General features: G+C 45.9%; 1 protein-coding gene across 9 annotated transcripts in view; it reads left to right on the top strand.

Moving 5' to 3' along the window:
- Positions 1–12,821, top strand: part of Raskol (Ras GTPase-activating protein raskol) — a 255,691-nt gene that overhangs the window by 101,039 nt on the left and 141,831 nt on the right. For 7 of the 9 annotated variants that reach the window (XM_072023083.1, XM_072023091.1, XM_072023084.1 and 4 more), the window contains 2 exons: positions 8,074–8,115; positions 10,546–10,732. In XM_072023083.1, the coding sequence (XP_071879184.1) occupies positions 8,074–8,115; positions 10,546–10,732 (229 nt within the window). The remainder of the gene's footprint in view (positions 1–8,073; positions 8,116–10,545; positions 10,733–12,821) is intronic. The other 2 variants (XM_072023092.1, XM_072023086.1) reach the window with 1 other exon arrangement.

Here is a 12,821-nt window from a genome sequence, read left to right as displayed (position 1 = left end):
CTCTCTTTCACCTTGTCCCGGCTCGCGTGCTTTTCTCCTTCCGTGTAATCACATTCGTGGGGTTCGGCAACCCGAGACCCTTCGTTATCCGATGCTGAACTCGCCCTCGAGGAATAGGGTTAACTTTCGTACGTGTGCAGACGCATGCGTGTTCTTTTCTCCTCCTTCTGCCGTCTGGATCCCTCAAACGGTTCCTCGCATGTCGTACCGAATAGAATTTAGTCGGCAAGTAGAGAAAGCCTGTGCACGATCAGCCTAGTACCGTTGTGCTTACGAACACGGTCGTTCTATGAATTTTCTATGAATTAGATTCCATCGAAACTGAAGATTTTTAGACTTTTGTAATAGTTGCGCGTTAATGGTCTCGCTTGTTCTTAATTGTACCGTTACTATGCTTTATGAATTTCTCAGCGGATGTCATTCCTGTAACTGGTATTTATCTCATATGGGGGATCTCTTTGGTTTAGTAATTTCACGTAATCCTTGAATCTATGTAGTTACAGCTTTGTTGGGAATTTTTCCAAGTTTCACGATGTAAACGATCTTGCAGCAACGTTTAATTTTTATTGAAATTTATAAATTTTGCACGAATATTGTACCTCGCGAAAAAAGACGTTATGAAATCTGTAACTTCGTTCTTGGGTAGCTTAAAGTTTGAATATTTCGCGTATATTTCTTAAATTAAATTACATGATAATTCTTCGGGAAACGTTTACGCTGTGTTACTATCGGACAAAGTAGGTTCCTTTTTATCACATTTTTATAGAATAAGCGATCTTTCGCTCGATAAAGATGAAGATAAGAAAGTTTTAAACAAACGCCTACTTGTTTCCTGACCACGCGACCATCGTATCACGCGTCATAGTAATTGCACGATTTAATTACAACTTAGAATTCTCGGTAAACACGTCGATTAAAATCTTTAATTAACCGTATCTTCGATGCATAAAATTCAATGGAGAAATCAATAGGAATAACGAATATATGATAAGAGTCCTCTTTGATGCAAGTTTTACACGTTTCCAATAAACAGTAAACCGTAAACTGGGCATTATCCGCATTTTATATTGTGTTTCTTCTTCTGTACGTTATCTCCATTTCTCGAAAGTATCTGCTATTTTATTGTTGTTCGGCGAATGCTAGGAAGTTTCTCTTCCGCGTGTTAAGGTGTTAACGATAATGATCGGGGATGGGTTGGCGCAGGTAAAAGCAAACAATGCGCAATGGAAAGCCTTCGATATTGGATTCGAAGTGCGAGTATACTGTGGGGTTTCTTAGTAATTCCTAGGGATTTTACTTTTGTTGTTGCCTCGTGTTACGAAGTCTGATAAGGTTGCAGGTAGGGGATTGTCTTGCCTCTGTCTATTAGTAGCGGATTTCTCGATGCCGGATCAAAGACGATCTCTGGTGCTCTTATTCCTACGCGATCAGCCGAGGAAATGCTAATGGAAAAAGCACGCAAATAGAAAACGAACATACGTAGCCGAACTATAGAATATACCCGCCGATCAGCACGCATCGATTATAAGGATTTGAAAAGAATCGACGAAACGAGAGGATCGATAGAGTGATTCGTAGAATTTTTACAATTTTTCCTTCTAATTCGTTCGTCTAATTTTATATTTAAACGCGATTTATTTATAATTTCTTCTAATTACCATCGTCGATATTTGTTATAATTTCTTGAAACGTTTCAAGTATATCGAACGTATATAGAACTTGTATCATGTCGCGAATAAACGATCGTAACGGTATTAAGTAAATTATACACGATCCGTCTCAAAAATAACGAGACTATACTTGTAAAAGCTTTTCTCCAGTTGGATAAATAAATATGCGAAGTCAGGCTCGTAACGACTTCGCGTAACGCGAGAAATTATCCGTACGCACGAACGAATTAAACTCTTTCCACGTTGAAGCCGCGAAATCGCCGAAAATATCTCACGAACAATTCCAGAGCCGCTAAAACGTGCTACGATATCAAGGACAGGCGTGCGCCGCGATATTTCTTCTCGCATCCAGCGAGAATCCGCGCGTGCCTCTCCTTTCCGGGTCTGAATTCTTTGAATTTGATGCGTTCATGTTCATACTCGTCACGTACAAGACAAACAGCACGCGAGTAAAAAATGCAACCTTCTCCATTGGAATCGTTCCCCAGGGGTGAACGAATGGGTCTCTGTATTAAATCGTATCCCCCGTCCTCCGAGTTTCCTCCCTCCTTTTCTTCCTTCCTTCCTTCCTTCCTCCTTTTCCTGTCTGGCTTTGCGAACGTGTCCCTTTCAAGACGTGAGGGGAATACGACTGGTGTGATTAAATCTTGCTATCTCGTTCTCCCTCCCTCGCAGTTTGCTCCTTATCTGTCTTTGTCCGAGTACCTTTGATTCAGCGACTCTCTCTTCCCCCTCCCTTCCTCTCTCTCTCTCTCTCTCTCTCTCTCTCTCTCATTTCCCTCGATGTTGCGCGTACGAGGATGCGAGTGCCCGGTTTTACACTTTACCGTTTGGTTAAGGAGATATCGTTGAATCTTTGACGGGCAATTTAACGTTTCTCAAAAGATTGCTTAACCGCGAGACCTGTTCGTTGTAATTTTACGATTTTTATCATCTTCTGTGAATCGAATGAAGCTGTATATATCGACTGCTCTAGGTAACGAGCGAATCGCGTCTTTGCAACTTTTGCGACTTCGCAAAAGTTCCCTTAAAAAAAAAAAAAGAAAAAAAAAAGAGAAAAAAGAAAAGGAGACAACTTCACTAATTGCAAGTATGCACGTGTAGTTTCAAAGAGGATACATTCGCGCTAGCGTTTCGAGTTTTCACTAGCGCTCTGAACGAGCTTTATGCAGTTTGCCTTCTATTTAAACAACCTGACCAACCTGGGGACTTTTTATTCCGCTTATCGCACGAGAACGTAACAACTACTGAAAACGAGATGACTCGGGTCGAACCGGAGGATTCGAAATTCGAAATTGGACCGAGTTAGTCTACGTAGCTCGTCGATCTTAACCAAGGGGCTGAAAGTGCCTGTTCGTCTGCGTCCCTGTCGACCCTTATTCCGGACAGTCGTCAGTCGATATTCCCTTTTTTGGAAGGTGAGGACGAGTCTTGCGACGTTTGAGAGTGTAGGGCGTGCACACACGCGCAAGAACCCCTTCTTTTTCGTCTCTTGCCTCTTCTTGTTAGTCTCTTTCGCGGTGACTCAGGGTGCTAGAGATAGGACCTATCCTTCTTTCGGTCGATCGTAAAGGGAATCCAACGTGAATTCGGAGGAAGCCGGTTTCAGCCAGAGGATAAATCGGCTTCACCTTTTCGCCAACCTTTCGACCCCTTTTGCTACTCGAATCGCTCTTGAGAAGCGTGGAAGCGGGTTACTTCGCGGATTCGAGAATCTTCTTCGACTCTCTGCGAAGGCGAACGTTCGCAAACTCGCGGGATCTCGTGTTCGCGCGTTTTCCAATTTTCCCTCGGTACCCTTTCTTCGCCTTTTTTTCTTGGACTCGTGTGTTTTTCAAATTTCAAGAAAAGTAGAGATTCCAAATAAAGAGCGAATTAAAGCGTATCGCTGCGAATATTGCCAAATTTCTCCGACATCGGCTTCTATATTCGTGCAGGTGAAAGGAACTATCGGTGGAATTGCTAGCCAGCGCCCGATATACATTCGGCAATCCTTGGTAGACTCGTTTCTTCGCGGAACTTAATGATAACGGCGTATTCAATGAAACGCGCTGTTCAACGGCCAAACTGCCTGACGATCGTGAAAGTTTGAAAGATCGTGGCGTTCCATGGAGCTCGAAAGGCGAGGGTTTGAGTTGCATAGAGAGATAGTCGAGGCAGAAGGGTGCATTTATATGGGGTTAGGTTGGACGATCGGCGACGCGGGAGGGTAAAATAAACAGGAGGCGGCGCGTTATCGAATCGATGAAACGGCGCGAGACTTCATCGTTCTCTTTGATAAGTTTTTTCTTCCATTTTATTTTCTCTTACGAAAGAAAGCAGATGTTCGCGAAATGGAAATATTGCTCTGCGGTGTATTAGACGGCCAGCGTCGTAGTTTTCACGCGAGCCGATTATTTATACGAAGGCTTGTTCGTCGATACTTTAACGCGTTGCATTTACGCAGGTCTGAGATTGAAAGTATTCGACGCTTTTCATTCCTTTCTTGATCGTTTCGAAGGTACGTGTTACGTACGCGCGTTTAAAGAAGGGCTAAATTAATTTTACGTTGGTCGTTCTCCTGAATTATTGCCGTCGCAAAGCGATTCCGATGAATCCGCGCCACTGACAAAGAAGGAAAGAAGGAGCCTTCTTTCTCTCCCTTTTTCTGAAAGAACGTCTCGTCTCGTGGATCGTGGATCGCGAAGAAAGCGCTTCTTTTAACCGAACTAATTTCGGTCCGCGCGGATTTCAGTAAATGCCCAGCGGCGAACGAACCTCTTGACCCCAAGAGTTCGTTCGTTCGTTTATTCGACGACGACGATGACGACGACTACGACTACGACGACGACGACGACGACGACGACGACGACGACGTGAGTCGAAGATGACGGAGAGAAAGATAATGACGAAGAAGGGGAAAGATAGAAGAATAGGTTGGACAAAGTTATAACAACGTGAAATTGAAATTCATTGTTCGTTCGGAGACATTCAACGCGTTGCTTAACCTTTCGACCGAAACGTCCTCCTTTTTGCTCCGTTATTAAGGACACGGACAGTCCGCGGACAAATGCGACGATTACCACGGCCCGTAATTGAAGGAAACGAGTACATTTAACGACGTCGTATTTTAAGGTGCTGGAAATGTAGCAATTGTCGCTTTCGAGCGACAGTTCTTTAGCAATGGAAATCGGAGGATTTATCGATCGTTAACGCATCGCTAGCGTAAGGTTTCTCTAGATACCTCGGATCGTTCTTTCTTCGCGGCGATCGTAGAAAAACGATCTCTTTTCACCGCAGAGTACCCAAATAGCGTTAGATCAGGTGTACTTTAACATCGTTCGAGGCTTCGTACAACAAGGATAATTATAGCATTATAGGTTGAATTAAAAAAAGAAATTAGGTTTTCGTTGATCCTCGATAAGCATTATCGACGATTATGGATGACCGAGGGAGTTTGGGAAGGTAATCGACGAGCACGTCTATCGATTCCCGGGCGGAGTCGGAATTTGCGCTCGTCGAGAGTCGCATAGCCGAGATTCCCCATCAAAGTTACACCTTTATCATCGTATAATCCGATACAATGGCAACGTTATTGGCTTCGTTCGAGGGACGACACGAGCTAGAAATTCACCAGTTGCTCCGGCTCCCTGAGCAGCTCTTCGAGCAGTGTCTCGTTAGAGATTCGTGCTTTGCCCCTCTCGTCTCCGTCTCTGATCGTTAGCCCGTATCGCTCTCGAAACCTCTCTCTTCGATGAACTTATCCGCGGTGCGCTCGGCTACTTGCTGTAAACGCGCAAAGCAGCTCTACTGGAAATTTTCACTTTATCCACGCGCGCTATGCCGTTAAACGAGTACCTATATTTCAGACTCGACGATCTCCTTACAAGTTTCCGTGATAGACGTTTATCTTGTTCGCCACCTAAGAAACAAACTTTCTCTCGTATTCTCGAAACGGTAAATTCTTCGAACTTCCACGATATGAGATTCGTCTTGCCGATAAACTTTATATACCGTATGAGACGATTGACACGTAAAAAATACTTTCATCGGGATAACTTTTTTTATCTGGTTGGAGAAATTTGCATCTTTGTTTCTGCTTCTGCTTCTGTACGCCTTCGGCAACATCTTGAAACAAATGCAGAAGTCGAGAACCCCGTACGGTATTACTCGTATCGATTCGAGGCAGATACGTTGATATAGCCTGCAATTTCGTTGAGCGTCCATTCGTGTTTCGTTCTTTTTTTTCTTTTCTTTTTCTTTCCTTTTTTCTTTTACGAAAAAAAGCATTCTGTTGATTACGTCGAACCGATACGAGTTACGTCTGTGTCGGCCTTTGATATCGCGTGACGAGATCGCAGATTTCCACGTAGGTAAACTGTCGCGTAAAAGTTGTCGAAAACGACGACGCGTTCGTTAATCCGGCTACGTAGAGAATCTAAAGCTAGACTCGTAGGATCAAATCGAAGTGACTCGAATCGTTCTAGATTTCCGTTTCGACGTCTTAAGGAACTATTTCGTTATTTAGTTTAGAATATAAAATCCTTCGAGTGATTTTGCTGGTGATGTAAATAACAATTTTAATCATAGCGACATCGTTCTATCGATGTTTTAAATACACGAATAGATTCGTGTTATTGCGCGAAGTGTTTGCTTCGTCGTCGAGACGTTTTTAACTTTCTCTTTGGTTTAACGAAACTGCACCGAATCGCCAGTCTCTTTATTCTCAATTTCAGCGACCGTTCTATGGAAATTGTTATACGCTGTTGGCCACAGTATCGATCACAAAAGAGCCTGAAACGAAGCTCCGAAGAGTGTCTGGTTTCATCGACGTGGAGTTTACGCGTTTGAACGAAACGGTTCACGCTCGAACGGGGCAGCGATACAGGAATAAGGAATATTCGCGCATGTGGAAAAGGCGGCGTGTACGTGTTCCGTTATCACGGACAGACTCGCGGCACGCGAATCGATTTCAGCGTTACCGACGGATCGATTATCGGCGGAAGATCGTAACGCGTACTCGCGGACGTAATCGGATCGGTGGGATCGGAACGGGTCGATCGCGTGGATCGAATTAGGTAGCCACGGTGCTGCTCACGGACAGACGCGTACACAAAGGTCGAACCGAGAACGAGCGAGGGATCGAACGCAAAGCAAATCGTATCGCGAGAAGAGCGAGTGTCCCGATCGCCACGGCGTTCCAAGGAGATCGCTCGTGTTGGATTTTCCAGCTTGATTCCGACGGTGGTTGGCAGTTTCTCGATCCTTTTTCCGGTTTATACGGAATGCTTTCGCGTTCGCGAAGTACACGTATCGTCGATACGGTTTACGAAGAAAAGATTCCAGATTCGTCGAACGTTTTCCGCGCTATAAAAGTATAACTAGAAGTAGAAAGTATCTCTTTTGAGAATCTATCAAAGATCGCTCTTTATGCAAACGCGAGGAACGGTTTGTTCGATTATGATAGAAACAAGGGGATAACGGGAAGAAAGTTGAGAAGCGCTGGTCCAAGTCGTTAACGTAACACGCGTAACGTATAAAATATCCTCCGTTGGTTTTCTCGTTCATTGCAATCGCGTAATCGCGTTGGCGGAGCAAAATGTTAAACCAGACTCGGTCTCGACGCGTTATACGTACCAGGTTTCAGAAGAGAACCTCTTTAACCGTGTGGTTAAACCGTGTTTCCTGGCGCTGGTTGCCGGGTATCGATTCTAGAATCGTGGCGTGCGTCGCGTCTCGACGTTCCGTCTTTCCTCGAGGACGGTCGAGTTATCAATCGCGATTTAAAACGAGCACGAAACGCATCGGGATACCTCGAATCGCGACGATGGTAATATCTTAATTTGGCCCTCGACTCGGAACGTTGATTATCCCCGTCAGCGGCCGATTAATTACGCTCCGCTTCCTTCCCACGTGACCACGCGTACGGTATAAAAGAATTTCTGCCGCGGAAAAGCTAAGCTCGAACGTTCGTGCGATGCAGAGATGCACGGCTACGTAGGCTGAACTTTTTATATTTGTAAAACGGGGTGTCGATGCGGAGTCGTCGATGGGTATATCCTCGAGACTTTCTCCCCAGCTTTGTAACGAAGGAAAAGCTAACCACCTGTGTAACGCTCGAGACGGAATCGGAATTACGTTTACGTTTTCGTGTGTGTACATACGTACGCGCATACGTTTCAATCCATAAATTTGAAACGAAAGATCCGCGTCTCGTACTTAGTATTTTATTCTATCGTATCGTACGCGTCGAACAAATTGCGTATTTTTAAATACGCGAAACTCGCAACATTCGGGAATCGCGTATCGGTTTAGCGATGAGATTCAGCGTCGAATCCAGAAGGATGCCCGAATCAGTCTGGATCTGTTGACGAAATTAAACAAGCGCAATTAGTAACTAATTTGTCTGTTTCCTTGGACGCAGCTGTTCGCCGGGACCGCCTGTATGTTCAAGTCTCGCAACAAGGTTTGTTCTCTATCAGTGTGCCTTGGAACGTTGTGTTTGTCCCTCTAATATCCTTCCGTTCCGTGAAATCGTGTCTCGTTTTGTTTTATCCCTGTGTGTTTGCATAATTTGCACATTTTCTCGTTGTATTTTTCACACCGAAGCCTAGCTTTTATAAATTTAGAATAGTTGAACGTCAGACGCGACAAGAGAACGGAACAGCTGAGATGGTTTTAATTTCACGTTACTTCGATAATCGAAAAGGTAAAGATGATAATTTGAGAAGCATACAGATTGTATGGCAGAGGCAATAACATCTTGACGGGATCGATTCGTTTGAAAGTTATTATATCGTACTGGAACGCGAGGCGTAAAACTTGGATAGAACCTTGAACCGTTAAGGTTCTCTTAATTTTTCGTTGCTAAAAATCGAATTCGCGGTGCAAAGGTTCGTGGCTAATCGTTTTCTCGAGCCAGGATGGCGCGTAAAAGACACAGATGGACGAACGATAAAGGAATTAGCGGGTAAAGGGCCCGCGTGCTCGCCTTACGTCGTCTTTTCCGTTCGTTTCTTTCGTCGTCCGTCGAAGGATGTCGTTACCACGAATTTACCGAAACGACTGGCTACCTCTGGTCCCTTTGACTCTCTTCGAGTCTCTTTGAGCGCCCGCGTTCCCACCTAATGCAATTTTGTCCGCGACGATCCTCGTCGTTCTTCGTCATTGCCTGTGAAATTCGTCGTTGAAACGTTATTTGCTTGCCACGCACGTAGTTTGTATAGGCAACCGTATCGCCAGTTTCTCTTCGATTCGACGATACGGCGATACGACAACGACAGAGGTGCGATTCTCTCGACGATACGATAGAGACGTAATGGAGCGCGGGAAACGGGGTCGCGTATTCCCTGCCAGGCCAGAAATCGAACGTCGTGGAAGAAGAATGCAAGTGCCGATCGGCGGGATGGGGGATCGTTATACGCCGATGCCCAAAACCAATACTAGATTCGTATAATTGGACGCGTTCGTTCGCGTCTGTCTGGTAATTACAGTTAACACGATACGACTGCGACCGCATTCACGGCTTGTTCGACCGCGATCGATCGCGGACGCGTGCTCCTCCTTCCTTAACCGTCTTGTTGTCGGAATGTTCGGTGAAAGGTTACAAGTAGCTATACTTTCTAAGACCGACGAAATGGTAGGAGGTTTTTGTATCGTAGGAACAGGCATTTCGCGCGATACTTGGATCGCGGATTATCGCGAAATCTTTCAGCTCGCGGTAATATTTTCGAAGAAACTTGGCGTTCTAAAAATCCTCGCACCAACGAAATATTGTTCGTTTTAGTCGCTCCTGCGTAGACCGCAGAATCGTATAATAGGCGGTGCCTATCGCTGTCACAGCGTTTCGCCCAAAGCCAAGCGGTCTGATCGTCGCAAAACGTTCGTTTCGTGGAACGCGTGTGCGGCGAGAAATTCGTTAGGGGATGATAATTGGCAAATAATGGCGTACAACGTGGGCAGTGAGGCGAGCCAAACAAATGGAAATTAATAATTTCCCATCTTCGACCTCTCTTTTCGATCGATTCGTTCGTTCGTTTCCACCTCTGTTTCGAGCGAGAAACCAATCGTGTCGAGAGAGAAGAGAGAGAGAGAGAGACAGAGACAGAGACGATCTCTGGATTTCACGCGCCGCACACCGCGTTCAACGAGCTCTAATTAGTGACGTCAGCGTGTCGTGTCAGGTCAATCTACGGTATTTTAAGACAAACTGAACACGGTGCAGTCGTTGTTCAGCTTGTCGCGAGTCGCCAACCGGCAGCGCCTTTTTCTCGCGAAACGAGACCTCTTCTTTCCATCGAAATCGCTTCCAGGCCGAGAGACAACCGCTAGTCGGTGCTAATTCTTCCGCTAGTTCGATGACACGACCCGTGACACCGATAGGATCGACCGAACGCGACCGTCTCGTCGAGTTGCTCCGGCTCCGCCGAAATGGACGTGATTCGGGGCTACGTGAGTGTCGCGAACCGTACCGCGATTATCTTGATTCTATACTTGATTAGGTATTCGCGAAATGAGGTTTACGAGAAGCGTAAATTATCGTTTGTATCTGTTTAAACGTTCGCGTGGTCGTACGACAGGTATCGTTAAAACGAAATAAAAATTCCACGTGTATGCACGCGACGCGTCGATACGTCTTGTCACCTATTCTCGAACTAACAGAAAACGAGTTCGTAATAACGAATATCCGCAATCGTTTGTTCTCTCGTTGACGAATCGTTGCCATTTCAGCTTCGAAAATTCGTCAGCGACGACGAAGACGAACAACGTACTCTTTTTCTGCTTTCGTTGATCGATCCTTCTAGATCACGAACGATATCGACGATCGAATCGTTAGTAACATACCAGCAGCGATATTAAAATGACAATGCTACGATATCGACTATTTTGTTCTCAGTTGGGAGACGCGATGTTCGTCGAGTTACCACGTGTTCGATTGGACGGGGGCGCACGTGCTTTTCGACAACATTGGGGTTACGAATCACGACCGTTGGCACCACCGCCACCATTGATCGAGGAAGACGAAGCGGCGGTCGAACCGGAAACAGTGAGCCTGAGGGAAGCCAACACCGCGTCACCAATAGGTGAGTCTATGAAACATACGCTCGAGATTGATCTCGGTTTAAGCGGCGTCGTACATAATATTTTTACGAAAATACAATAATTCGTAACAAGAAGAAGGAAAGAGACGCGTACGCGACACGACGATCGCGACTTTGGGATCGGTTCGTTCGCCGCGCAATTTCCCATAGAAGCGGAATCCTGCCCGGTTGCGCGTTTAACGGTTGCCCGCTTAATAAGCGACCAGAAAGGGTTATCGCGTTCCGCGTTGCGTAACGAGAACACGGAAGCGTCGATGTTTTTCCTCGGGTTGCAAATCGCGCGCGACTCCCCTGCAGCGTCGTCGATGCTTTATCTCGCGACCGATACCGCGGTGTACGAAATCAAGACCACGTGGTATTAATCGCGCTTTGTCTCGGACGGTCGTTGCCGTTGCTGACAAACGCGCTTACGTCGCGCTCGTAACGAGCGGACATTGTTCGACAGGTGCAATTCCCCGAGTGCGTCAGGCCTCTCGTTGAAAGCGCACCGACAAAGAAGCCTTCCCACTCGCGTTGGCTTCGCGTTCAATTTTTAATGGCCGGCAATTAGCGTGGCGTTCCAAGAATCGTGCAAATGGAAGAGACAGGACGACGAAGCTTCAGGGCGGTGGGATATTCGCGGTTTTATTTATAAATTGTTGCGAGCGTGTTTTGGATGGATACGGAAAGGTTGGCTGGTAAATTCAACAAATACGAAGGCGTAGTATCGTCCGATGGTAAACTGTAGCTGTTTTGTTCTCGATTTTTACTTAAAGGCGCGACATGGAACAAGAAGTTAGAATTGCGTCGTATCGTCGAATAGTTCGATGCATTTATCATCGACATGTATCGCTGGATGGTAACGTAGGTCGCGGCGCAGAAGTTCTGCGTTATCGACAGGCTGCATTATCGAACCGCGAGGCTGCGAGTACCGCGAGGCTGCGAGTACCGCGATGCAACTGCATGCGCTACAACGCGCGTTACAGTATTCTACTAGGCCAACAACGAATAGTCAGTCAACTTCTCTTCCTGTTCCATCGGTATTTTGCTTTAAAGTACGATAAACATATCCGTTAAATCGCTACGCAATTTGATCGCAATTTCAACCGCGAATAACCAAGGATACGGATAGTCGTTTAGAAAGGTCTACGTCTGCGAACTTGGAACGGAACCTCGTCGCCTTCTTCGTCGTCTTCGAGAAACTTTGAACGTCGAAGGCGAATAGGTTTCGCACCAGTGATTTTTCGCCGTTTATCGTTTTATCCCTCGGACGACGTTTCTTTTATACTCTGCGTTGCCTCCGCGCTGTCCGGTTCGCGCCGATTTAACGCGTCGAGGAGGACGATCGAGCGAGAATTTCTCATCTTCCGACGAATTCTAGACCGTTCGACGAAATTCTCCGTGAACTTGCCTGTGACGCATAGTCGATTCTATTTCGAGGAAAGAGAAAAGAGAGAGTTTAGATCTGCCGATTTTACAGCGCGATACCCGGAGAAGAGTGCATTGTCGCCTTGATGGCTGATATCGCGCGGATTTACGCCGGGTTCTCCTAGTTGCCTGTCAGGAACTGGATTTCTTTCCCGTATTCCCCGAACGTCGACCGTTCCCTTTGTTCCTTTACCTCCGCCTAACTTTCTCCGAGATATCGGTCGTTTCGCGGTTGATAACGCGGTCTTGCTAAAAAAACAGCGAAAGGGAATTCGTCGATAGCGAATTCGTGGCCGTACGAACGACTCGAGAAGCAGTAAACAGAAATTCTAGTTAACTCGACTAGCTTGTAAGATTATTAACGTTTAACGTTTTCGTCGATCTTCCAAAGCGTGTTAGATTCTTTGAGATTACGAGCTTGTAAGATCAGAATCGTAGAAGCTGCACGGTACAAAAGTTACGACGGTTTGGATTTATCGAGGCGAGACTTTGCAACTTGGAAGCGAGTCCTTGAGAGATTGGAAATTTTGTTGCGACGATATCAACGAAGGTTCGTTGGTACGATTTCTGGTGGAGACGACGACCAGGAACGATTCTCCTGGCGGACAAAGGAAGTAACTTTGTGAAACGGATTCGTCGCGTTAGAAACGTTCAGGTTGCTTTT

The sequence above is a fragment of the Bombus fervidus genome, chromosome 3 (assembly GCF_041682495.2).
Source record: "Bombus fervidus isolate BK054 chromosome 3, iyBomFerv1, whole genome shotgun sequence".
Lineage (NCBI taxonomy): Eukaryota > Metazoa > Arthropoda > Insecta > Hymenoptera > Apidae > Bombus > Bombus fervidus.
The sequence above is the reverse complement of the archived record's forward strand: the minus strand, read 5'-3'. Positions and strand labels throughout refer to the sequence as shown.